This window comes from Neoarius graeffei, chromosome 9, assembly GCF_027579695.1.
Source record: "Neoarius graeffei isolate fNeoGra1 chromosome 9, fNeoGra1.pri, whole genome shotgun sequence".
Taxonomy (NCBI): Eukaryota; Metazoa; Chordata; class Actinopteri; order Siluriformes; family Ariidae; genus Neoarius; species Neoarius graeffei.
In genome coordinates this window covers 69,727,870-69,755,706 of record NC_083577.1, presented here as the reverse complement: position 1 = coordinate 69,755,706, position 27,837 = coordinate 69,727,870, and the positions used below count along the sequence as shown (strand labels likewise).

General features: G+C 44.9%; 1 protein-coding gene across 2 annotated transcripts in view; it reads left to right on the top strand.

Annotated features, from left to right (window-relative positions):
• Positions 1–27,837, top strand: part of abcb6b (ATP-binding cassette, sub-family B (MDR/TAP), member 6b) — a 138,300-nt gene that overhangs the window by 35,054 nt on the left and 75,409 nt on the right. The window contains exons 1-7 of one of the 2 annotated variants that reach the window (XM_060930175.1): positions 5,787–5,840; positions 17,582–17,795; positions 23,479–23,571; positions 26,707–26,899; positions 27,035–27,156; positions 27,300–27,409; positions 27,492–27,557. In XM_060930175.1, the coding sequence (XP_060786158.1) occupies positions 17,684–17,795; positions 23,479–23,571; positions 26,707–26,899; positions 27,035–27,156; positions 27,300–27,409; positions 27,492–27,557 (696 nt within the window). In that variant the 5' untranslated portion in view covers positions 5,787–5,840; positions 17,582–17,683. Of the gene's footprint in view, positions 1–5,786; positions 5,841–17,581; positions 17,796–23,478; positions 23,572–26,706; positions 26,900–27,034; positions 27,157–27,299; positions 27,410–27,491; positions 27,558–27,837 lie in introns of those variants that run through there. The other variant, XM_060930174.1, reaches the window with a different exon arrangement.

The following is a 27,837-nucleotide window of genomic DNA, read 5'->3' as shown; positions in this document are numbered from 1 at the left end:
GTTTCCTTTAGTATGTAGTGGCAGGGTACACGCTGAGGGTGCCTTTAGTATGTAGTGGCAGGGTACACGCTGAGGATTCCTTTAGTATGTAGTGGCAGGGTACACGCTGAGGGTTCTTTTAGTATGTAGTGGCGGGGTACACGCTGAGGAGTCCTTTAGTATGTAGTGGCAGGGTACACGCTGAGGGTGCCTTTAGTATGTAGTGGCGGGGTACACGCTGAGGGTTCCTTTAGTATGTAGTGGCAGGGTACACGCTGAGGGTTCCTTTAGTATGTAGTGGCGGGGTACACGCTGAGGGTGCCTTTAGTATGTAGTGGCAGGGTACACGCTGAGGGTGCCTTTAGTATGTAGTGGCAGGGTACACGCTGAGGATTCCTTTAGTATGTAGTGGCAGGGTACACGCTGAGGGTGCCTTTAGTATGTAGTAGCAGGGTACACGCTGAGGGTGCCTTTAGTATGTAGTGGCAGGGTACACGCTGAGGGTTCCTTTAGTATGTAGTGGCAGGGTACACGCTGAGGGTGCCTTTAGTATGTAGTGGCAGGGTACACGCTGAGGATTCCTTTAGTATGTAGTGGCAGGGTACACGCTGAGGGTGCCTTTAGTATGTAGTGGCAGGGTACATGCTGAGGGTGCCTTTAGTATGTAGTGGCAGGGTACACGCTGAGGGTGCCTTTAGTATGTAGTGGCAGGGTACACGCTGAGGGTGCCTTTAGTATGTAGTGGCAGGGTACACGCTGAGGGTTCCTTTAGTATGTTGTGGCAGGGTACACGCTGAGGGTTCTTTTAGTATGTAGTGGCAGGGTACACGCTTAGGTTTAGTATGTAGTGGCAGTGTACACGCTGAGGGTTCCTTTAGTATGTAGTGGCGGGGTACACGCTGAGGGTGCCTTTAGTATGTAGTGGCAGGGTACACGCTGAGGGTTCCTTTAGTATGTAGTGGCAGGGTACACGCTGAGGATTCCTTTAGTATGTAGTGGCAGGGTACACGCTGAGGGTTCCTTTAGTATGTAGTGGCGGGCACACGCTGAGGTTTAGTATGTAGTGGCAGGGTACACGCTGAGGGTGCCTTTAGTATGTAGTGGCGGGGTACACGCTGAGGATTCCTTTAGTATGTAGTGGCAGGGTACACGCTGAGGGTGCCTTTAGTATGTAGTGGCAGGCTACACGCTGAGGGTGCCTTTAGTATGTAGTGGCAGGGTACACGCTGAGGGTGCCTTTAGTATGTAGTGGCAGGGTACACGCTGAGGGTTCCTTTAGTATGTAGTGGCAGGGTACACGCTGAGGGTTCTTTTAGTATGTAGTGGCAGTGTACACGCTTAGGTTTAGTATGTAGTGGCAGGGTACACGCTGAGGGTTCCTTTAGTATGTAGTGGCGGGGTACACGCTGAGGGTGCCTTTAGTATGTAGTGGCAGGGTACACGCTGAGGGTTCCTTTAGTATGTAGTGGCGGGGTACACGCTGAGGGTGCCTTTAGTATGTAGTGGCAGGGTACACGCTGAGGGTTCCTTTAGTATGTAGTGGCAGGGTACACGCTGAGGGTGCCTTTAGTATGTAGTGGCAGGGTACACGCTGAGGGTTCCTTTAGTATGTAGTGGCAGGGTACACGCTGAGGATTCCTTTAGTATGTAGTGGCAGGGTACACGCTGAGGGTTCCTTTAGTATGTAGTGGCGGGCACACGCTGAGGTTTAGTATGTAGTGGCAGGGTACACGCTGAGGATTCCTTTAGTATGTAGTGGCAGGGTACACGCTGAGGATTCCTTTAGTATGTAGTGGCGGGGTACACGCTGAGGGTTCCTTTAGTATGTAGTGGCAGGGTACACGCTGAGGGTTCCTTTAGTATGTAGTGGCAGGGTACACGCTGAGGGTTCCTTAAGTATGTAGTGGCAGGGTACACGCTGAGGGTGCCTTTAGTATGTAGTAGCAGGGTACACGCTGAGGGTTCCTTTAGTATGTAGTGGCAGGGTACACGCTGAGGATTCCTTTAGTATGTAGTGGCGGGGTACACGCTGAGGGTTCCTTTAGTATGTAGTGGCAGGGTACACGCTGAGGGTGCCTTTAGTATGTAGTGGCAGGGTACACGCTGAGGGTGCCTTAAGTATGTAGTGGCAGGGTACACGCTGAGGGTGCCTTTAGTATGTAGTAGCAGGGTACACGCTGAGGGTGCCTTTAGTATGTAGTGGCAGGGTACACGCTGAGGGTTCCTTTAGTATGTAGTGGCAGGGAACACGCTGAGGATTCCTTTAGTATGTAGTGGCAGGGTACACGCTGAGGATTCCTTTAGTATGTAGTGGCAGGGTACACGCTGAGGGTGCCTTTAGTATGTAGTGGCAGGGTACACGCTGAGGGTGCCTTTAGTATGTAGTGGCAGGGTACACGCTGAGGGTGCCTTTAGTATGTAGTGGCAGGGTACACGCTGAGGGTGCCTTTAGTATGTAGTGGCAGGGTACACGCTGAGGGTGCCTTTAGTATGTAGTGGCAGGGTACACGCTGAGGGTGCCTTTAGTATGTAGTGGCAGGGTACACGCTGAGGGTTCCTTAAGTATGTAGTGGCAGGGTACACGCTGAAGGTGCTTTTAGTATGTAGTAGCAGGGTACACGCTGGGGGTTCCTTTAGTATGTTGTGGCGGGGTACACGCTGAGGGTGCCTTTAGTATGTAGTGGCAGGGTACACGCTGAGGGTTCCTTTAGTATGTAGTGGCAGGGTACACGCTGAGGATTCCTTTAGTATGTAGTGGCAGGGTACACGCTGAGGGTTCCTTTAGTATGTAGTGGCGGGCACACTCTGGGGTTTAGTATGTAGTGGCAGGGTACACGCTGAGGGTTCCTTTAGTATGTAGTGGCGGGGTACACGCTGAGGGTGCCTTTAGTATGTAGTGGCAGGGTACACGCTGAGGGTTCCTTTAGTATGTAGTGGCAGGGTACACGCTGAGGATTCCTTTAGTATGTAGTGGCAGGGTACACGCTGAGGGTTCCTTTAGTATGTAGTGGCGGGCACACGCTGAGGTTTAGTATGTAGTGGCAGGGTACACGCTGAGGGTGCCTTTAGTATGTAGTGGTGGGGTACACGCTGAGGATTCCTTTAGTATGTAGTGGCAGGGTACACGCTGAGGATTCCTTTAGTATGTAGTGGCGGGGTACACGCTGAGGGTTCCTTTAGTATGTAGTGGCGGGCACACGCTGAGGTTTAGTATGTAGTGGCAGGGTACACGCTGAGGGTTCCTTTAGTATGTAGTGGCAGGGTACACGCTGAGGATTCCTTTAGTATGTAGTGGCAGGGTACACGCTGAGGGTTCCTTTAGTATGTAGTGGCGGGCACACGCTGAGGTTTAGTATGTAGTGGCAGGGTACACGCTGAGGGTGCCTTTAGTATGTAGTGGTGGGGTACACGCTGAGGATTCCTTTAGTATGTAGTGGCAGGGTACACGCTGAGGATTCCTTTAGTATGTAGTGGCGGGGTACACGCTGAGGGTTCCTTTAGTATGTAGTGGCAGGGTACACGCTGAGGGCTCCTTTAGTATGTAGTGGCAGGGTACACGCTGAGGGTTCCTTAAGTATGTAGTGGCAGGGTACACGCTGAGGGTGCCTTTAGTATGTAGTAGCAGGGTACACGCTGAGGGTTCCTTTAGTATGTAGTGGCAGGGTACACGCTGAGGATTCCTTTAGTATGTAGTGGCGGGGTACATGCTGAGGGTTCCTTTAGTATGTAGTGGCAGGGTACACGCTGAGGGTGCCTTTAGTATGTAGTGGCAGGGTACACGCTGAGGGTTCCTTAAGTATGTAGTGGCAGGGTACACGCTGAGGGTGCCTTTAGTATGTAGTAGCAGGGTACACGCTGAGGGTGCCTTTAGTATGTAATGGCAGGGTACACGCTGAGGGTTCCTTTAGTATGTAGTGGCAGGGAACACGCTGAGGATTCCTTTAGTATGTAGTGGCAGGGTACACGCTGAGGATTCCTTTAGTATGTAGTGGCAGGGTACACGCTGAGGGTGCCTTTAGTATGTAGTGGCAGGGTACACGCTGAGGGTGCCTTTAGTATGTAGTGGCAGGGTACACGCTGAGGGTGCCTTTAGTATGTAGTGGCAGGGTACACGCTGAGGGTGCCTTTAGTATGTAGTGGCAGGGTACACGCTGAGGGTGCCTTTAGTATGTAGTGGCAGGGTACACGCTGAGGGTGCCTTTAGTATGTAGTGGCAGGGTACACGCTGAGGGTTCCTTAAGTATGTAGTGGCAGGGTACACGCTGAAGGTGCCTTTAGTATGTAGTAGCAGGGTACACGCTGGGGGTGCCTTTTGTATGTAGTGGCAGGGTACACGCTGAGGGTTCCTTTAGTATGTAGTGGCAGGGTACACGCTGAGGGTGCCTTTAGTATGTAGTGGCAGGGTACACGCTGAGGATTCCTTTAGTATGTAGTGGCAGGGTACACGCTGAGGGTGCCTTTAGTATGTAGTGGCAGGGTACACGCTGAGGGTGCCTTTAGTATGTAGTGGCAGGGTACACGCTGAGGGTGCCTTTAGTATGTAGTGGCAGGGTACACGCTGAGGGTGCCTTTAGTATGTAGTGGCAGGGTACACGCTGAGGGTTCCTTTAGTATGTAGTGGCAGGGTACACGCTGAGGGTGCCTTTAGTATGTAGTGGCAGGGTACACGCTGATGGTGCCTTTAGTATGTAGTAGCAGGGTACACGCTGAGGGTGCCTTTAGTATGTAGTGGCAGGGTACACGCTGAGGGTTCCTTTAGTATGTAGTGGCAGGGTACACGCTGAGGGTGCCTTTAGTATGTAGTGGCAGGGTACACGCTGAGGGTGCCTTTAGTATGTAGTGGCAGGGTACACGCTGAGGGTGCCTTTAGTATGTAGTGGCAGGGTACACGCTGAGGATTCCTTTAGTATGTAGTGGCAGGGTACACGCTGAGGATTCCTTTAGTATGTAGTGGCAGGGTACACTCTGAGGGTTCCTTTAGTTTGTAGTGGCGGGGTACACGCTGAGGGTTCCTTTAGTTTGTAGTGGCGGGGTACACGCTGAGGGTTCCTTTAGTATGTAGTGGCGGGGTAAACGCTGAGGATTCCTTTAGTATGTAGTGGCAGGGTACACGCTGAGGATTCCTTTAGTTTGTAGTGGCGGGGTACACGCTGAGGGTTCCCTTAGTTTGTAGTGGCGGGGTACACGCTGAGGGTTTCTTTAGTATGTAGTGGCGGGGTAAACGCTGAGGATTCCTTTAGTATGTAGTGGCAGGGTACACGCTGAGGGTTCCTTTAGTATGTAGTGGCAGGGTACACGCTGAGGGTGCCTTTAGTATGTAGTGGCAGGGTACACGCTGAGGGTTCCTTTAGTATATGGGTCAATGACGTGACGCTACTTTTTTTGCGTTCCTGTGATTTGTCTTAGGAGAAAAGGGTTAAAATATGAAAATCGTCTCACAATATAGTTAAGTACATTATCTGTTTGGTAACGTACCACAAATTATTTGGAATTAATCAATTTTGATAAAATTATGATGGCATAATGCTAAAAATGTCTATGTGGTGCACCGCTAAAATCTTTAAACTACAAATTTCAACCTGCTCAAAACAGGTGAAATCCTAAATAAAACATGTTATAATCTAGTTTGGCATAATCTTACATTTGTCTTCTTTAACAGTGACTAAAAGAAACTGAATATTATTTTCATACATTTTGTCAGTAATTTGGGTATTTTACCCTGTCACTTTTGTTCCTCACTTGTCAATGTTGAGCAACAAACATTTGAGGAGCCATTTTGTTCAGTTGTGTCATAAGACCATGTGACAGGAAGTTGTATCACACAGAAGGATCCCTGATGAACATATCTGAAACATGACAAGGTTTGTAACTTTTCTTGAAATCTGCTTAATTTGACATTTTCTGGGCGTGACCAGGTTTGTTTATAGTTGCATGTCAAATACTACAACGTTAGTAAAACATGTAAAATTCAAAATTCCAGTCAAAAATAGGTATTCATTTTAAAAACATGTTTGAAATGTCAGCATCAAGCTAATGAACTTTCATAGGCGTCCATCAGCAGGCCTGTAAAGTGGGATTTAAATTTTGTCCTGTCAATCACTACAACGTTGTGTAATCTGACAGTTCATTATACCATTACACTTCCTCTTTTTGGATGCTGACTGCTGACATAAAAATGTAATGTGACCCAACTGCTATGTTGGCCAGTGTTTGAGTGTTAAGGGTGACCATTGTTTTACTCTTCTTATATCTTTTTTTCATCCATACATGTTTAGATAAAGTCATTATATTGCTTGTCTGAGGCTGTCCATAGTATTGACATGAGTTTGTTCAGACAAAGCTTGTATGAGCTCAGAATCTAGCTAGCATAAAAAAACAATATTTATACATATCATTTACTGTATTTTATTTTTATAATGTATGTCATTTCAAACTGTAACAGCTTTGAAATGAGTTGAAACTCCAATAATGTGATAGGTGTAAGAAGATCTGTGGATTGCAGAGGATTCAATTGTAAACTATGATGAATTAGTTCCAACAAGTGTTCCAGCCATTAAAGGTACGCTGAAAATCCATCAAGTGACATGTGAAGAACAATATGTGATTCACTGGAGGGAAATATCTTGTTTCTGTGCAAGACCTGAGATCTGCAAGTACTATGCACCAAATGTAGCAGATTTCCGACACCTTGTAGATGAGCTCCCTTCAACATCTGGCAACTGTCAGCAAAGTTTGACTGGCAGGTTTGTCTTAGTCAGATATGACAATAAACCTTATGTAGGGCAGGTTATCCAGGTGGTGGGTGAAGAAGTGGAAGTGAGCTGCATGCAACAGCTAGGTAAAAAGAATGTCTTCACCTGGCCTCATCCACCTGACAAAATATTCTACTTTAAGTCTGATGTGCTGCAAAAAGTCTCTGAGCCAGAACCTTTGAATTCACGTCATTCAAAACTCATCCCAGATGACTGGAAAAGCTTTCAAACATGCACCACCTGAGAGTTTAGAAAACACATATTTGTCATTGTTTCTGTTCATCAATTGAAAATAATTTAAAAAAAGCAAGTTCAATGAGCCTTGTTGACTGTTATGCTTGATGTTTGTGCCAGTTAAACAACATTTGTCTGATGGAAAGTGCTGGTTGTACCAATTGACTCATGCATGTGTCAGTTGGCGTAACCCACATTTCTCATTAAAATGATAAAATTCACATGTAAATTCATGGGAACCAAGATGTCATATGCAATGTGATGTCCAATTGCAATGCACTGACACTTGTTCTAACAATTTATGCATCAATTGTCCAAAGTTATTTAGAAAATGGCAAGAGTTTTCAGCAATTCTACTGCTTTACATTGCAAAAACCTTTAATATTTTCATTTCAAAATTAATTCATTTGATCTAATTCAAAGGGACATATTCACATTCAGTAGCTGATTTGATATGTACATTTATATACATTAAATCTGTGAATAAATATTTCATATTTCTCCTTCTCTTGTCGTTGTGCGACTTGACATTTTTAAGGGGAATCTGTCTTTGTTTTTGTGAAAAAATATAGAAATACTATTTGAATTTCCACTAAACTAACATAGACACAAACTAGACACTTGTGAAAACCTGGTGCAAGCATTTAAAATACTTTATGAAGACATTTTTGAATTTTGCTCATGACAAACCCTATTTTGTCACTGACCCATGTAGTGGCGGGGTACATGCTGCGGGTTCCTTTAGTATGGCGTGGCGGGGTACACGCTGAGGGTTCCTTTAGTATGTAGTGGCAGGGTACATGCTGAGGGTTCCTTTAGTATGTAGTGGCAGGGTACACGCTGAGGGTGCCTTTAGTATGTAGTGGCGGGGTACACGCTGAGGGTACCTTTAGTATGTAGTGGCGGGGTACACGCTGAGGGTGCCTTTAGTATGTAGTGGTGGGGTACACGCTGAGGGTTCCTTTAGTATGTAGTGGCAGGGTACATGCTGAGGGTTCCTTTAGTATGTAGTGGCAGGGTACACGCTGAGGGTGCCTTTAGTATGTAGTGGCGGGGTACACGCTGAGGGTACCTTTAGTATGTAGTGGCGGGGTACACGCTGAGGGTGCCTTTAGTATGTAGTGGCGGGGTACACGCTGAGGGTTCCTTTAGTATGTAGTGGCAGGGTACACGCTGAGGATTCCTTTAGTATGTAGTGGCGGGGTACATGCTGAGGGTTCCTTTAGTATGTAGTGGCAGGGTACACGCTGAGGGTTCTTTTAGTATGTAGTGGCAGGGTACACGCTGAGGGTGCCTTTAGTATGTAGTGGCAGGGTACACGCTGAGGGTTCCTTTAGTATGTTGTGACGGTATGCGCTGAGGGTACCTTTAGTATGTAGTTACAGGGTAAGTGCTGAGGGTACCTTCAGCATGCAGTGGTGGTCGCTGAGGATTCCTTTAGTATGGAGTGGCGGGGTACACGCTGACGGTTCCTTTAGTATGTTGTGGCGGGGTACACACTGAGGGTGCCTTTAGTATGTAGTGGTGGGGTACACGTTGAGGGTAGGGCTTTGACTTCGAACTTCGATATTCGAATACAATTCGAATGTTGTGAAAAAAAGTGATGTTCGAACGAATATTAGGCAGCTCTAAATATTCGAACCTGTATATGGTATCATTAGGCATAATTCTTTTATTTTTGTGAATGTGGTTGTAAACGTTTTCAGTTCAGGTCGCAGGTTTGTTTTTTTTTTAAACGTCTGTGGAATTTATGTGAATCGCGAAGGTCATTGTCTTTTGTCTTATCTGGGCACCTGTAGACGTTAGCGTCAAGCTGGCACGCCTTGAACAATGGAGTCAGATGCTAGCATGTTGGAGATTTGCACTCCGGAGAATTTAAAAAGTGATGCGTGGTGCTATTTTGGATTCGAAAAAAAAAAGATGGAGAATGCGATAAAAAAAAAAGGTTACCTGTAAAATATGTGGAAACAAATTGGCCTATCAATCAACAACTTAAAACTTGAGGGCCCACTTGAAGACATTGCACGCAGGAGCGCTAGAAGGTGAGAGGGGGCTGCGAGAGGGGTCTGTGATACGCCGGCAGGTGAAGATAGACACTCTAATTCCTAATATTAACTCTAATATTTTTCATTTCCTCATCAGAAGTCAGTCATTTTTGCGAGATTGGACAGAGTCTGACTTTATTAAGTACAACATAGGCCTACAATAAATGAAGTGTAATGTAACTGCTGATGTGATTAAATGCAATATAAAATGTGACTTTTTCTTCTGAAAATATCGGTGTTTGTTTTTTTCTGCAGATATTTGTTTGGTTTTTGTACACCTGATGTTATAACATAAATGAAATTACTAACGTAGACTATGCGACACTGCGCAGTAATGCTTTCATGTGCTGTTATTTTTGTCAACTTTGGATAGTTGCTAAAAAAAATAATAAAAAAAAAATTAGCTTACTTGCGCAAGTAGCCTATAGGCCTAAATTAATTTAGCCTACACATGGTGGAATTTACATACCATGAAGTTCATAAGTTAACGAAGTGAGCACGTAAAACTAATCTGTGATCTTATAACATATCGTGTCCGTGTTTGTTTGAATTGTGAATCAGAGACGCGAGCAGGAAGCAGTGACATGACAGCTGACACCGGTCTCATTCAAAACAAACATTCTCAAAAGCCAACACGAATGGGCTCGGAACGGCAGTGTTATAAACTCACAGATTAGGTGTAGGCCTAGCAGTACCTGCTCATTTTGTAAACGTTCCCCTTTGATTGTCAGTGAGGCTACAGTTTAGAGGCTTTCATCAGTACAAGCAACCAGGAAACCGAAGGAACAGCGTTTCACACAAAAAAGGCAACGGACAAACGACGAAGTTTGTGGATTATGTAACGTTAAAAGTGTCAGCTGGTATAATGCCAATTACTACGACACTGCACGTTTCATTAGTAGTGGTTGTAAAAACACGCCTGAATATTTCATATTTCCTGCACGTAATCTTATTGACATTGACTGAACACTGCCCCCTGGTGGACTGAATATCATATTTAATTTTGATGCCGAGGTGTTCGTGAAGCATTTAAGAATAATATAATTAATAAAAATTCGAATACTATTCGAATGTCTAGATTAATTTCCAAACGAACTTCGAATATGATTTTTGGGCCAAGGTCAAAGCCCTAGTTGAGGGTTCCTTTAGTATGTATTGGTGGGGTACACGCTGAGGGTTCCTTTAGTATGTAGTGGCGGGGTACACGCTGAGGGTTCCTTTAGTATGTAGTGGCAGGGTACACGCTGAGGGTGCCTTTAGTATGTAGTGGCGGGGTACACGCTGAGGGTGCCTTTAGTATGTAGTGGCGGGGTACACGCTGAGGGTGCCTTTAGTATGTAGTGGCGGGGTACACGCTGAGGGTGCCTTTAGTATGTAGTGGCGGGGTACACGCTGAGGGTGCCTTTAGTATGTAGTGGCGGGGTACACGCTGAGGGTGCCTTTAGTATGTAGTGGCCGGGTACACGCTGAGGGTGCCTTTAGTATGTAGTGGTAGGGTATGCGCTGAGGGTACCTTTAATATGTAGTGTTTGGATACACGCTGAGGGTTCCTTTAGTATGTAGTGGCAGGGTACACGCTGAGGGTTCCTTTAGTATGTAGTGGCAGGGTACACGCTGAGGTTTAGTATGTAGTGGCAGGGTACACGCTGAGGGTGCCTTTAGTATGTAGTGGCAGGGTACACGCTGAGGATTCCTTTAGTATGTAGTGGCGGGGTACACGCTGAGGGTTCCTTTAGTATGTAGTGGCTGGGTACACGCTGAGGGTTCCTTTAGTATGTAGTGGCAGGGTACACGCTGAGGGTTCCTTTTAGTATGTAGTGGCAGGGTACACGCTGAGGTTTAGTATGTAGTGGCAGGGTACACGCTGAGGGTGCCTTTAGTATGTAGTGGCGAGGTACACGCTGAGGATTCCTTTAGTATGTAGTGGCAGGGTACACGCTGAGGGTGCCTTTAGTATGTAGTGGCAGGGTACACGCTGAGGGTTCCTTTAGTATGTAGTGGCAGGGTACACGCTGAGGGTTCCTTTAGTATGTAGTGGCGGGTACACGCTGAGGGTTCCTTTAGTATGTAGTGGCGGGGTACACGCTGAGGGTTTCTTTAGTATGTAGTGGCAGGGTACACGCTGAGGGTTCCTTTAGTATGTAGTGGCGGGTACACGCTGAGGGTTCCTTTAGTATGTAGTGGCGGGGTACACGCTGAGGATTCCTTTAGTATGTAGTGGCAGGGTACACGCTGAGGGTTCCTTTAGTATGTTGTAGCAGGGTACACGCTGAGGGTTCCTTTAGTATGTAGTGGCAGGGTACACGCTGAGGGTTCCTTTAGTATGTAGTGGTGGGGTACACGCTGAGGGTTCCTTTAGTATGTAATGGCAGGGTACACGCTGAGGATTCCTTTAGTATGTAGTGGCAAGGTACACGCTGAGGGTTCCTTTAGTATGTAGTGGCGGGCACACGCTGAGGTTTAGTATGTAGTGGCAGGGTACACGCTGAGGGTTCCTTTAGTATGTAGTGGCGGGGTTCACGCTGAGCGTTCCTTTAGTATGTAGTGGCAGGGTACATGCTGAGGGTGCCTTTAGTATGTAGTGGCAGGGTACACGCTGAGGGTGCCTTTAGTATGTAGTGGCGGGGTACACGCTGAGGGTTTCTTTAGTATGTAGTGGCAGGGTACACGCTGAGGGTTCCTTTAGTATGTAGTGGCGGGGTACACGCTGAGGATTCCTTTAGTATGTAGTGGCAGGGTACACGCTGAGGGTTCCTTTAGTATGTTGTAGCAGGGTACACGCTGAGGGTTCCTTTAGTATGTAGTGGCAGGGTACACGCTGAGGGTTCCTTTAGTATGTAGTGGTGGGGTACACGCTGAGGGTTCCTTTAGTATGTAGTGGCGGGGTACACGCTGAGGATTCCTTTAGTATGTAGTGGCAGGGTACACGCTGAGGGTTCCTTTAGTATGTAGTGGCGGGCACACGCTGAGGTTTAGTATGTAGTGGCAGGGTACACGCTGAGGGTTCCTTTAGTATGTAGTGGCGGGGTTCACGCTGAGCGTTCCTTTAGTATGTAGTGGCAGGGTACATGCTGAGGGTGCCTTTAGTATGTAGTGGCAGGGTACACGCTGAGGGTGCCTTTAGTATGTAGTGGCGGGGTACACGCTGAGGATTTCTTTAGTATGTAGTGGCAGGGTACACACTGAGGGTTCCTTTAGTATGTAGTGGCGGGTACACGCTGAGGGTTCCTTTAGTATGTCGTGGCGGGGTACACGCTGAGGGTTCCTTTAGTATGTAGTGGCGGGTACACGCTGAGGGTTCCTTTAGTATGTAGTGGCAGGGTACACGTTGAGGGTTCCTTTAGTATGTAGTGGCGGGTACACGCTGAGGGTTCCTTTAGTATGTAGTGGCGGGGTACACGGTGAGGGTTCCTTTAGTATGTAGTGGCGGGGTACACGCTGAGGGTTCCTTTCGTATGTAGTGGCGGGGTACACGCTGAGGGTGCCTTTAGTATGTAGTGGCGGGGTACACGCTGAGGGTGCCTTTAGTATGTAGTGGCGGGGTACACGCTGAGGGTGCCTTTAGTATGTAGTGGCGGGGTACACGCTGAGGGTGCCTTTAGTATGTAGTGGCGGGGTACACGCTGAGGGTGCCTTTAGTATGTAGTGGCGGGGTACACGCTGAGGGTGCCTTTAGTATGTAGTGGCCGGGTACACGCTGAGGGTGCCTTTAGTATGTAGTGGTAGGGTATGCGCTGAGGGTACCTTTAATATGTAGTGTTTGGATACACGCTGAGAGTGCCTTTAGTATGTTGTGACAGGGTATGCGCTGAGGGTACCTTTAGTATGTAGTTACAGGGTAAGCGCTGAGGGTACCTTCAGCATGCAGTGGTGGGCGCTGAGGATTCCTTTAGTATGTAGTGGCGGGGTACACGCTGAGGGTTCCTGTAGTATGTAGTGGCGGGGTACACACTGAGGGTTCCTTTAGTATGTAGTGGTGGGGTACACGCTGAGGGTTCCTTTAGTATGTAGTGGCGGGGTACACGCTGAGGGGTCCTTTAGTATGTAGTGGCAGGGTACATGCTGAGGGTGCCTTTAGTATGTAGTGGCGGGGTACACGCTGAGGATTCCTTTAGTATGTAGTGGCGGGGTACACGCTGAGGGTGCCTTTAGTATGTAGTGGCAGGGTACACGCTGAGGGTTCCTTTAGTATGTAGTGGCGGGGTACACGCTGAGGGTTCCTTTAGTATGTAGTGGCAGGGTACACGCTGAGGGTTCCTTTAGTATGTAGTGGCAGGGTACATGCTGAGGGTGCCTTTAGTATGTAGTGGCAGGGTACACGCTGAGGGTTCCTTTAGTATGTAGTGGCGGGGTACACGCTGAGGGTTCCTTTAGTATGTAGTGGCGGGGTACACGCTGAGGGTTCCTTTAGTATGTAGTGGCGGGGTACACGCTGAGGGTTCCTTTAGTATGTAGTGGCGGGGTACACGCTGAGGGTTCCTTTAGTATGTAGTGGCGGGGTACACGCTGAGGATTCCTTTAGTATGTAGTGGCAGGGTACACGCTGAGGGTGCCTTTAGTATGTAGTGGCAGTGTACACGCTGAGGGTTCCTTTAGTATGTAGTGGCAGGGTACACGCTGAGGGTTCCTTTAGTATGTAGTGGCAGGGTACACGCTGAGGGTTCCTTTAGTATGTAGTGGCAGGGTACACGCTGAGGTTTAGTATGTAGTGGCAGGGTACACGCTGAGGGTGCCTTTAGTATGTAGTGGCAGGGTACACGCTGAGGATTCCTTTAGTATGTAGTGGCGGGGTACACGCTGAGGGTTCCTTTAGTATGTAGTGGCTGGGTACACGCTGAGGGTTCCTTTAGTATGTAGTGGCAGGGTACACGCTGAGGGTTCCTTTTAGTATGTAGTGGCAGGGTACACGCTGAGGTTTAGTATGTAGTGGCAGGGTACACGCTGAGGGTGCCTTTAGTATGTAGTGGCGAGGTACACGCTGAGGATTCCTTTAGTATGTAGTGGCAGGGTACACGCTGAGGGTGCCTTTAGTATGTAGTGGCAGGGTACACGCTGAGGGTTCCTTTAGTATGTAGTGGCAGGGTACACGCTGAGGGTTCCTTTAGTATGTAGTGGCGGGTACACGCTGAGGGTTCCTTTAGTATGTAGTGGCGGGGTACACGCTGAGGGTTTCTTTAGTATGTAGTGGCAGGGTACACGCTGAGGGTTCCTTTAGTATGTAGTGGCGGGTACACGCTGAGGGTTCCTTTAGTATGTAGTGGCGGGGTACACGCTGAGGATTCCTTTAGTATGTAGTGGCAGGGTACACGCTGAGGGTTCCTTTAGTATGTTGTAGCAGGGTACACGCTGAGGGTTCCTTTAGTATGTAGTGGCAGGGTACACGCTGAGGGTTCCTTTAGTATGTAGTGGTGGGGTACACGCTGAGGGTTCCTTTAGTATGTAATGGCAGGGTACACGCTGAGGATTCCTTTAGTATGTAGTGGCAAGGTACACGCTGAGGGTTCCTTTAGTATGTAGTGGCGGGCACACGCTGAGGTTTAGTATGTAGTGGCAGGGTACACGCTGAGGGTTCCTTTAGTATGTAGTGGCGGGGTTCACGCTGAGCGTTCCTTTAGTATGTAGTGGCAGGGTACATGCTGAGGGTGCCTTTAGTATGTAGTGGCAGGGTACACGCTGAGGGTGCCTTTAGTATGTAGTGGCGGGGTACACGCTGAGGATTTCTTTAGTATGTAGTGGCAGGGTACACACTGAGGGTTCCTTTAGTATGTAGTGGCGGGTACACGCTGAGGGTTCCTTTAGTATGTCGTGGCGGGGTACACGCTGAGGGTTCCTTTAGTATGTAGTGGCGGGTACACGCTGAGGGTTCCTTTAGTATGTAGTGGCAGGGTACACGCTGAGGGTTCCTTTAGTATGTAGTGGCGGGGTTCACGCTGAGCGTTCCTTTAATATGTAGTGGCAGGGTACACGCTCAGGGTGCCTTTAGTATGTAGTGGCAGGGTACACGCTGAGGGTGCCTTTAGTATGTAGTGGCGGGGTACACGCTGAGGATTCCTTTAGTATGTAGTGGCAGGGTACACACTGAGGGTTCCTTTAGTATGTAGTGGCGGGTACACGCTGAGGGTTCCTTTAGTATGTAGTGGCAGGGTACACGCTGAGGGTTCCTTTAGTATGTAGTGGCAGGGTACACGCTGAGGGTTCCTTTAGTATGTAGTGGCAGGGTACACGCTGAGGATTCCTTTAGTATGTAGTGGCAGGGTACACGCTGAGGGTTCCTTTAGTATGTAGTGGCAGGGTACACGCTGAGGGTTCCTTTAGTATGTAGTGGTGGGGTACACGCTGAGGATTCCTTTCGTATGTAGTCGCAGGGTACACGCTGAGGGTGCCTTTAGTATGTAGTGGCAGGGTACACGCTGAGGGTGCCTTTAGTATGTATTGGCGGGGTACACGCTGAGGATTCCTTTAGTATGTAGTGGCAGGGTACACGCTGAGGGTGCCTTTAGTATGTAGTGGCAGGGTACACGCTGAGGGTTCCTTTAGTATGTAGTGGCGGGGTACACGCTGAGCGTTCCTTTTAGGGCTGTGCCGATAGACGATGCCATCGACGATGGTGGTCATCCATCACGATGGAGAGCCACCATCGTGATACCACGCCCCCTCCTGTCATAAACATGCATATACGGTATCATCTGGGCCTATTTAACCTAAAAAGTTAGTTTTTTGTTAGTTTAGTTAGTTATATATATATATATATATATATTATATATATATAATTATAAAGTAATATCCTATTACCGCTTGGTATGGTGCAGGGACGTGCTAGTGAACATAACGTGGTTACACAAATACAGTATGCTACTAATAATAAATTTCGACTTCATTTTTTAGCCTACACTATACTTTTAATGTAAAATTTGTCATGTTGTTCAAACAAATAGCCACTATTAACGACTTCAGTCGGGAAATATTTCACCTTATCAAACGGCAGTGAAGCGCACGCTGAGGATTCCTTTAGTATGTAGTGGCAGGGTACACGCTGAGGGTTCCTTTAGTATGTAGTGGCGGGCACACGCTGAGGTTTAGTATGTAGTGGCAGGGTACACGCTGAGGGTGCCTTTAGTATGTAGTGGCGGGGTACACGCTGAGGATTCCTTTAGTATGTAGTGGCAGGGTACACGCTGAGGGTGCCTTTAGTATGTAGTGGCAGGGTACACGCTGAGGGTGCCTTTAGTATGTAGTGGCAGGGTACACGCTGAGGATTCCTTTAGTATGTAGTGGCAGGGTACACGCTGAGGGTTCCTTTAGTATGTAGTGGCAGGGTACACGCTGAGGGTTCCTTTAGTATGTAGTGGCAGGGTACACGCTGAGGGTTCCTTTAGTATGTAGTGGCAGGGTACATGCTGAGGATTTTTTTAGTTTGTAGTGGCAGGGTACACGCTGAGGGTGCCTTTAGTATGTAGTGGCAGGGTACACGCTGAGGGTGCCTTTAGTATGTAGTGGCAGGGTACACGCTGAGGGTTCCTTTAGTATGTAGTGGCAGGGTACACGCTGAGGGTTCCTTTAGTATGTAGTGGCGGGGTACACGCTGAGGGTTCCTTTAGTTTGTAGTGGCGGGGTACACGCTGAGGTTTCCTTTAGTATGTAGTGGTGGGGTACACGCTGAGGATTCCTTTAGTATGTAGTGGCAGGGTACACGCTGAGGGTTCCTTTAGTATGTAGTGGCAGGGTACACGCTGAGGGTGCCTTTAGTATGTAGTGGCAGGGTACACGCTGAGGGTTCCTTTAGTATATGGGTCAATGACGTGACGCTACTTTTTTTGCGTTCGTATGATTTGTCTTAGGAGAAAAGGGTTAAAATATGAAAATCGTCTCACAATATAGTTAAGTACATTATCTGTTTGGTAACGTACCATAAATTATTTTGAATTAATCAAAGATGGATGGCACTAAATACAGGGCAGTTTTGGAGGAAAACCTGTTTGAGACTGGGATAAAGGTTCACGATCCAGCAGGACAATGACCCTAAACATACTGCTAAAGCTACACTGGAGTGGTTTAAAGGAAACATTTAAATGTCTTGGAATGGCTTAATCAAAGCCCAGACCTCAATCCAATTGAGAATCTGTGGCATAACTTGAAGATTGCTGTACACCAACGCAACCCATCTAACTTGAAGGAGTTGGAGCAGTTTTGCCTTGAGGAATGGGCAAAAATCCCAGTGGCTAAATGTGCTAAGCTAATAGAGACGTATCACAAAAGAATTGCAGCTGTAATTGCAGCAAAAGCTGGCTCTACAAAGTAGTAACTTTGGGGGTGAATACCTATGCACACTACAGATTTCTGTTTTTTTTTTCATCTTAATTATTGTTTGTCACAATAAAACAACAATTTTCACCTTTAAAGTGGTAGGCATGTTATGTAAATCAAATTGTGCTCATCCCCCAAAAATCCATTTTAATTCTAGCTTGTAATGCGACAAAACAGGACAAACACCAAGGGGGATGAATGCTTTTACAAGGCACTGTATAGTTTGTGTTGTGTGTGAATTTGTGTGTTCTTTATGCTCTTTTCCAGCCCGACAGTGGCAATCAGCAAGCTCAGGTTCCCAATGTCAATATCGTGTCGCGGTCTAAATGGCAAGACCTGATAAGGAAAGTGACCCTACTAGTACCTTACATGTGGCCCAGGTCGAGTATACCTCTACAGCTTCTTGTGTTCCTGTGTGTCTGCCTCCTAGGCCTGGAGCGACTCCTCAACGTATTAGTGCCCGTCTACAGCAAGAACATAGGTGAGAGATCAACAGCATGCTGTCAGACTTCAGAAACTTCTCCCAAAGTAATGCAATGCTGACTGTACAGTTGCTGCAAAGCTTCCCAATTGTTTCTGGGCAGAAAAGAGGAAAATGTACAATTAAGATCCCAAAAGGAAATGAAATGTAGTTGTATCAAGACACCCATTTAAAACATGAAAACTCGACAGAAAGAAAAAAAAAAGGGTTAGCCACAACCAGGTAGAGACCTGATTTTGAAGACGGTGGTGTGATATTTGCAATTAATAATAAAATTACACTTCGCGAAAGCACAAGAGATGTTTTAAAGGCTGCCTCGAGAATATGCAAAGGCAAACGGCAGGCACACAAGTTTATTCGGGAATATTTCTACTACATTCTGAAAGGGTGATGCAAACTTTTGTACAAATTAGATCGTTTCACTATTAATGTCTTCATTAAGTTGGCCATTTTTGTGTTACTTGTGGATTTCCGGACAGGACATTTTTGACGGACTCACATTTCAACCACATGTGAAGCTCTGCTGCAAATGTGTCTTCCATCTGTTTCAAGTCCCGTTTTTTACTTTGCAACAACAGAGTCTTCTGCTTCAAAAGAGATAAATGTTTTCTTAAAAAAATAATTTGCAACCTCATCGTATGGTGAGTGTTTTCCGGAAAGGATATTTTTTGGCAGACAAAGGATACTGTCAGACGCACTTAGTTTACAAAAAAATGTAACTTGCACATAAATATCTTTCTATTGTGAATAAAAGGATATGTCCCAAAGTAAAAGCTAGTTAGTGCTAAAAAAATCAAATTCTGAATTTAACCAGTAAAATCTAAGTGTTATAATTAAAGTAGAATTAAATGAAATGACAACAAGGTCAAAACTGAGCCTATATTTGACTCTTACAAACACATTTCCAAGAAGTCTGTGTGTGTGTGTGTGTGTGTGTGTGTGTGTGTGTGTGTGTGTGAGAGAGAGAGATGTATATATTTAACAATTGTTTCATGAAATCGAGTCATACATGAGCTGATACATGGCTATAAGCCATGTACGATGAGATTGAGCGGAATAACTCTTTTATTCTATCCACATTCACTGAATTTTGAGAAACAGAACATTTTTTATTTTTTGCAAATTCGATAAATAAAAACTTGTCTGACAAAATCATTTCCGCTTAGAATGTTAACAAACCGGTGAAATGACAGTAGCAATTTGTGAAAAATGCTATAATAATAATTCTTGAAAAATAAAAAAAGATATGTTCTTATCATCAAATACTTTCATTCCATATCTTGTTGCTTTTTTGTATTTTTCGGGGTTTTGTTTTCGAGTGGAGTTTTTATTTCGTCCTCGGTTGGTTCAGTAAAATGCCCTGCCATTTTGTTTTTCTCTACTCATGGCATATGAGCTGATAGCCTAGTAGTAGAGTAGCCAATCAGAGCGCACGATTGCTCATATCCAGTCAATGTGGATAGAATGAATGATATATAAAACACACACACAAGGACCAAGTTGCAGGAGTTAATTGGTGTTCTTCAAAAAGACAACCATGATTGTGAAACAACCTATAAATTACATTTCTCAGTCTTCTTTATTTTGACCTAAGGGTATGCAAACTTTTGTGCTAAACTGTAAATGAAGGACAATGTAGGTTCATCTCCATGTGGAGCCAAAATTTACATCTAACCAGGACATAATGCAGTGTTATTGGTCCCACACAAGAGGGCAGAGCAATCAAGCATACAAGTCAGCTCTTAGTTTAATATCTAAATGTAGTAAGGGGGACATTTAATTTATTTGGAAATTGTAATCCACAAATTACCATTTCATAGCATTAGAGAGATGAGGTATGTAGGTCAAAGGCTAAAATAATTTTCTAAGTAGATGCAAAAAGTTGATGCTATATGAATTAATTTCAGTGCTTCAAACTGGAACCCAGGGTGTATAAAAATCTCTCTTTAATTTAAAAAAAAAAATTCAGAAATATTTTCAAAATATCTTTAAATTGGATTATCAGAAATTCAGCCCATTAAAACGTCATTCATATAATATACACTATATTGCCAAAAGTATTTGCTCACCTGCCTTGACTCACATATGAGCTTAAGTGACATCCCGTTCCTAATCCATAGGGTTCAATATGACGTCGGTCCACCCTTTGCAGCTAGAACAGCTTCAACTCTTCTGGGAAGGCTGTCCACAAGGTTTAGGAGTGGAGTGTGTTTATGGGAATTTTTGACCATTCTTCCTGAAGCGCATTTGTGAGGTCACACACTGATGTTGGACGAGAAGGCCTGGCTCTCAGTCTCCGCTCTAATTCATCCCAAAGGTGTTCTATCGGGTTTAGGTCAGGACTCTGTGCAGGCCAGTCAAGTTCATCCACACCACACTCTGTCATCCATGTCTTTATGGACCTTGCTTTGTGCACTGGTGCACAGTCATGTTGGAAGAGGAAGGGGCCAGCTCCAAACTGTAAAAACAGTCTGCATGCCTAGGTGCTTGATTTTATACACCTGTGGCCATGGAAGTGATTGGAACACCTGATTCCGATAATTTGGATGGGTGAGCAAATACTTTTGGCAATATAGTGTAGCAGTTATACACTTTGATCATGGCATGGTTGTTGGAACCAGATGGGTTGGTTTGAGTATTTCAGAAACTGCTGATCTCCTGGGGTTTTCACACACAACATTCTAGAGTTTACACAGAATGGTGCAAAAAACAAAAAGCACCGAGTGAGAGACAGTTCTGTTGCTGGAAACGCCTTGTTGATGAGAGCGATCCGAGGAAGATGGCCCGATTGGTTCGAGCTGTCAGGAAGTCCATCATAACTCCAAATATTCTTTACAACCGTGGTGAGCAGAAAAGCATCTCGGAAAATATAAAACATGAAATCCTGAGGTGGATGGGTGACCTTATCCCACTCTTCGACTATCCAGTGTGGGTGAGTGTGTGCCCATGATAGCCTGAGGTTCACATTTTTGGCTGAGAGGACAGGAACCCAGTGTGGTCTTCTGCTGTTGTAGCCCATCCACCTCAAGGTGCGATGTTTTGTGCATGCTGAGATGCTTCTTTTAAATGCTTAGATATACATGTAAGCTATCGTTTAGCAATACCGGTTTACACACACTTGAAGAATGACAACCAACAAAAAGGTGGGTATTTATTTTGAAAATTTGCTGTTGCAACTCCTACTTTATTGTCCAATTATCTGTAACAAGGTCGAATAAATATCTGAATTTATTGAAAATACTATTCAAATATGAGTCGAGGTTGTCAGTTCTCATTATATCTGGAGTCAATAAAAGGACACTTTTATTTTAATATTAATGCTGCTCTACGGCAGTTTAACCCTTTTCATCTTTGACCCAGTGGCGAAGGTAATGATGTTATGCCTGAAAGATTTATTATACATTTAATTTCTTTTACTGAGAAGTATACCACTTAAGGCTAGGTCACAACCGGACGTACGTTTTTTTGGCCGCGCAATTTTTGGCGTTTCCCAAATCGCTGCGGTTTTTTTGTTCATGGAGAAAGACGCACGTTGGCCATAAGTTTGTCTTGCAACCTGCAAAAACGTAAGCGCCCGTAGAGTTTGTTTGACATGACAAAGAACCTCTGCAGCCAGTCTACGGCTCGAAAACCAGCACGTCACACGCGCGCCCTCCGTGCGTTTCTTGCGTTTTTTGCACGTAGACCGGCCGTAGAAGCACGTACGGCCGGTTGTGACCGAGGCTTTAGTTAGTACATACAGCAGGGTGCATGTTGAAGGAAGAAAACGGCGAAGACATTTGAAGCAAAACTCTTTGAATGAAACGGTAGTCTATCAGGGTAGAGATGAAATAGTGCTTTGTAATGAAGCGAAAGCATCTGTTTCAGTAGTTGGCTGGAAGTGTTGGGGGAAACCTGTAAGTACTTTCATGAGGTTTGTCATTGCAGAATACTACATTGAAATACAGTGTGGAAAACCCAGGTACGAGTTTACCGAAATGGTGGAAAGCAATACTTTGTACAAGAACAGGGAGGTGAATGAAAGAACAAAAATAGTGTTTTGACATGTATATGGAAGACAAAAAAGCTTTTATTTTTGTCATTCCCTGTTGAGTGTTTTCAGCTCCTTGTTGTTTTGGGTCAACTGGATTGGCTGCCCAAAAGCCCTTGCAAGTCAAAGCCCTTCGCTCTCACAAGCCGAAAAGCATCTGACTTTTACAAAGGAAACGTGGGACAAAGCCCAACTATGCTAAACCTTTCCATGGCTCAAGGCTTCATTTCACCCTTTCTCTCTCTCTTGCCTTTGAATCCCCCTCCATCATCCCCCCTCTTCTCTCACTCACATCACCCTCATTCTCTGAATTTTACTTCTTCCTCACTCCCTCAGTATCCCCCAGTATTGCAAATTATCACCACTAATTAGGCTTTTGCGTTTTTCTAACTAGTGAGCTTCTTCCCTCCGCGCTCCCAGCCTGACTCAGGTGAACAGAAGTGATGTGTCTCAGTGTCCTCTCCTCAGTCTGAGTGCTTTTGCATTTGGATCCAGATGAAAGCAGTGCTGGAGGAGAAGTGGGCTTTTGTGAGGTCTGTGGGGGTGATAGGGGAGGTCACCAACCCTGCCAGTCACGATTAGGGGGCATTAGGGGCCTTTAGCAAAGTTAACACGCTGGTACAAGGAGCTTTTTGTCCACAGCCCCCTCTGCCCCATGCCAAGGCTGAAAATCACTCGCCAGCCTGACCAAAAGAAAGTAAGAGAATAAATGTTTTTTTGCACCTCACTGTGGGGAAATTTCTCTTCATAGTGCTTTTTTTTTGTGCTTTCTTCATTCCCCTGGCTTTTTTCCCCCTCCTATTTGATTCAGAGTGCACAATCCAAATGGCCATGAATGTAAATGAAAGGAAAGGTCTGTATTCTCTCTCAGCTGAGACCGAAGCCCTCCTTCTTTAATACATCATCCTGAGCGTGGATGCACTGTGGCTTTTTTGCACCGCTTTCTATTCTGAGCTCATGCATAAGTCAGTGAGACGAGGACAAAGAACTGAGGAGTCTTTAACTGAGGTCATGGACTCTGTCTTTCATATCATATAATTAATGTTTTATTGTATCTGTTTTTTTACACAGCAACCAAAGTTAAAGTTCAGTCCTTAATATGCTTGTTCTCAGTGTATTGTGCTTTAAAAATATTGTAATCACAAAACCCATCTTTGGAAAGCTCTTCTGAATTGCTTTATGACTAAAACCCAGAGGGCTGGGAATTTCTCTGTCTAAATAAAGAACCCCAAAGGTTGGCTTTGCCTTGGTTTTGTGGGCTTAGGTTCATCAACTTCCTCCCTTTCTAAAACAGATGCTGGTGTAAATTATTACTCAGCACTTTTATAAGCAAAGAAACGGAAACAGTCTAATGAGAATGAAATGGAAACTAGATGTTTTTCCAGCTTGACTTTAACAAGCCGATCAAAGATATTCTTTATATGAAAATAAATTATTAAATCCAGAAATGTGTGATGACTGAAGGTAATAGCTTTCTCAAAACACACCAAATGGGTAAAACCTCGGTCAGCATTTGTAGCATATCAAGCAGCAATGTGTCAGGTGGATTCCCGACGCTCTTTAAGCTCAAGATAAGATGGAAAAATGTAGCTGGCACCATTCTAATCAACCTAATCTAACTCTTTCTGTATGCTGTGCTTATGCATTTTGTAGTAAATCAGTTATCAGACAAGGAGAATTGGAGAAGCCTAGCAACCACTGTGTGTATCTACGTCCTTCTCAAGTTCCTCCAGGGTGGGGGAGCAGGTGAGCTGCAGAACACGCACATCGCATTCTACATCATATCTTTAATTGCTCAGTGCTCACTAGGGATGTGCATCTCCATCGCCTAGGCCGATGCGATACACATATCAATGCATTGCCAATGATTCGATACATTACAAATGCACTGCCTGGCCAAAAAAAGTTGCACGCACTAATATTTCATTGGGCCCCCTTTGGCCTTGCTTATGGCATGCATTCACTGTGGCATTGTTTCAACAACCTCATATATCATCACAATATTTCCATCCAAATATGCATTAATCTTTCTCCAAGAGCTTGTATTGATGACTGGAGACTCAAACCACGATGTAAAGTCTTCTCTCACATCCCAAAGACTTTCAGTGGGGCTAAGGTCAGGACTCTGTGGTGGCCAGTTCATGTATGAAAATGATTCCTCATGCTTCCTGACCCACTCTTTCACTATTTGAGCCCTAATTTTATGTATTTGCCATCAGGGAGGGGAAAAAAATCCATTGATGTAATAACCTGGTCATTCGGTACGTTCAGGTAGTCAGCTGATTTCATTTTATTGCCATATAACATTGCTAAGCCTCGACTTGACCAACTGACGCAACCCCAGATGATAACACTGCTTCCAGAGGTTTGGTACAGTGGCTACCATGCATGATGGGTGCATTGCTTCACGCGCTTCCCTTCTTACCCTGATGTGCCCATTGCTCTGGAATTGGGGAAATTTAGACTCGTCAGACCACATGACCTTTTTCCATTGCTCTAGAGGCCAGTCTTTCTGCTTGCTAGCAAATTGAAGCCTTTTCTTCTGATTAGCCTCACTAATCGTTTTGGTTTTCTTCTGGCCACACAGCTGTTTAGTCCTAGTCCTGTGAGTTCTCGTGGCATCATGTGTGGGAATGCTCTAACTTTCATGATGAAACAGCCGTGAGTTCTGCTGTCGATTGTTATCCCCCGCTGGCCGAAAGGCCCGAAGGGGGATTATGTCGTGGCGATGTCTGTTTTGTCCGTCCATCCCGGGAAGGGTACTCACCTTCTGAAATCAACTCTTCTCACAATTTCTTCTCACAATTTTTTCTTTGTTATATGTCAGTAATATGCATATTGCAATTTCGTTTAGTTCAGTCACATTTTACCAGAGTTATGGCCCTTGCTTACCAAACTTGTACTTTGACAATTTCCTGAGGGTGTGCTAGTCTTCTGAAATGAACTCCTCTCGCAACTCTTGGAGGAATTTCACGAAACTTAGCAAAAGGCTTTGTTATATGTTGGTAATACGCATATTGCAATTTAGTTCAATGCGGTCACATTTCACCAGAGTTATGGCCCTTGATTACCAAACTTGTACTTTGACAATTTCATGAGGGTGTATTAAGCACTTATAGCATAGATATAGTTGCCAGCGGGGGATATTGTGCTCTCAGAGCACGCTTGTTTTTATTTTTATGATTCGACTTCACCAATGGCGGCACGGTGGTGTAGTGGTTAGCACTGTCACCTCACAGCAAGAAGGACCGGGTTCGAGCCCCGTGGCCGGCGAGGGCCTTTCTGTGCAGAGTTTGCATGTTCTCCCCGTGTCCGCGTGGGTTTCCTCCGGGTGCTCCGGTTTCCCCCGCAGTCCAAAGACATGCAGGTTAGGTTAACTGGTGACTCTAAATTGACCGTAGGTGTGAATGTGAGTGTGAATGGTTGTCTGTGTCTATGTGTCAGCCCTGTGATGACCTGGCGACTTGTCCAGGGTGTACCCCGCCTTTCGCCCGTAGTCAGCTGGGATAGGCTCCAGCTTGCCTGCGACCCTGTAGAACAGGATAAAGTGGCTACAGGTAATGAGATGAGATGAGACTTCACCAATCATTTGAATGATTGCCGATCAGTCAGTCAAGATTTTTTTCCCAACCACGTTTCTTCCACGAACTTGACAGTTCATCACTATGCTTACAGATTTTAATAATGCGTTGAACAGTTCTTACCCCAATTCCATTAATTTCAGCAATCTCCTTAGCTGTTTTCTTTGCTTGATGCAGGCCGATAATTTGATCCGTTTGAAACACAGTAACAGTTCTTCCACGACCACGAGATGCGTCTTTCGACATAGCTGTTAAAGAAATGAGAAGCTACTCACTGCATCAGTAAGGGTTAAAAGAATTGCTGCCAGCTGAAACACAATCACTGCAGTCATTATCCAATCAAATGCTCTTAAGTATTTGTTTATTTAAATCCAAATGGCAGCTTTTTTTTTGGTTGAACAGTGTATATATGAAGCAATTACTAATGCAGTAAGATATGATTCAGCCCATTATGATGCAGTGTGATTTGGCACGATTTGATTTAACACAATGTGATGCAAAAGAATGTGATGCTATGCAATATAATAGGGTAGCTCTTCGTCCTCCATGATAATCTGTGATGAGATTGGCCGAGAGACTTGACAAGAATTGGTCACTGACAATAGTGGAGATGGATGAGCACGCTTGAGAAACTGTTTAAAGATGAGGAATCAATCTAAATATAAAACTGTTGGTTACATTTCTAAATAATAGGCATATAGCCTCTACTAATAATTATATATTCATAAATCTTATTTTCCAGATGCAAAGATGTTAAACGATACATCCTGAGTTCGTCCCAAATTGTATCCACTGGACACTTTTTTTTTTTAAATCAGGGCAATCATGTCGTGAACTTTTTATGCCAGCGCACCAGTACGAATCAGTGGATCTTACCATCCCGAGTGCCCACTGCCTACACTGGCTTTCCTTATGCTAGGAAGAACTAAAATTAAGAATCATTCTGCATGTGTCTTACAGACTTCTGATGTCAGAGATTAATGGACTGTAAAATTATGTTTAATTTTGTGGCATGATGGCCCACACGAAATTGATTATTTGAAGTTTCACAAAGCCTCTTCTTGAAGGGGCTGTCTCTCTCTGTGCCCAGTAGATGTCTTGATCAGGTTCATTTACAAAACGCACGGCGTTATTACAGACAAATAGTGTGCAGTTGTGATGCCTGTTTGCAAAGCAACAAATTATTGATGGAGATTATGTCAGAACTGTTTTAATTAAAAAATTTCACAAACAATTCCAGTTTAATACATTGGAGTCTCTCCAACACTCTAAGAAATGTCTTCTTCCTTGTCATTTGCAGGGACATCAGGCTTTGTCAGTAACATGCGTTCTTTCCTGTGGACACGCGTTCAGCAGCACACCAGTCGCACGGTGCAGCTGGAGTTGTTTGCCCACCTGCATGCCCTGTCTCTGCGCTGGCACCTGGGCAGAAAAACGGGTGACGTCCTGCGCAGCATCGACCGTGGCACAGCCTCCGTTGGCCACTTATTAGAGTACACTCGTGTTTTTGAGTTATTACTATGTAATATTATGTATATGTCAGCTAGTCCTCAGGTCTCTGATCTGTTAAATAACTGCGTCAGTTTCTTCTGTCAAAAGATTAAATTATGAATCCTTTGTCTCCATAGTTATATTATGTTCACCATGCTGCCAACTCTAGCTGATGTTATCATTGCCATCATTTACTTTGTCTCTTATTTTAACGCCTGGTTCGGCCTCATCGTATTTATCTGCATGTTCATCTACCTCAGTAAGTATATTCAGTATGTTAGAAACTACTGTTTTATTAACTAGTGCATTCGTAGATCCACTATGTGCGTTATTTAACGTAAACAGATTAATAGACATACAATTTTCTTGTGCTATTGGGTGAATGGTCTCATCTGTTTGCAGCACTGACTATAATCATCACAGAGTGGAGAACCAAATACAGACGTGAAATGAACATGCAAGACAACAACGCCAAATCCAAGGCAGTGGACTCACTTCTCAACTTTGAAACTGTAAGTTGATGTTGAGCAAATGGCTCTGCACTTGAGCTATACATGTTTAACTCTCAGTGCAAAAAGTCCTGTTTCTTTGTAGGTAAAATACTACAATTCAGAGAATTATGAAGTCAGGCGCTTTGAGGACGCTATCTTAAAATATCAGGTAAAGTCGTTAAAACTTTTTGATGTGATCCAATGTAATGCTATAGCAGTATGGGTATACAAAATTAGTGACCTACTGTTTTGACATGTGAACTCAGGCTAGTATATAATTTGAGACATTAGCATAGACAAGTTGGAAATTAAAAAAAAAAAAAAAGTATCTTAGTTTGTGTCACAAGAAACAATTTGCTATGTTAAACCTCAAGATCTGTAAAACGTTTAATAATAATAATAATAATAATAATAATTAAAAAAAAGACTAGTAGCACCAACAATGCAAA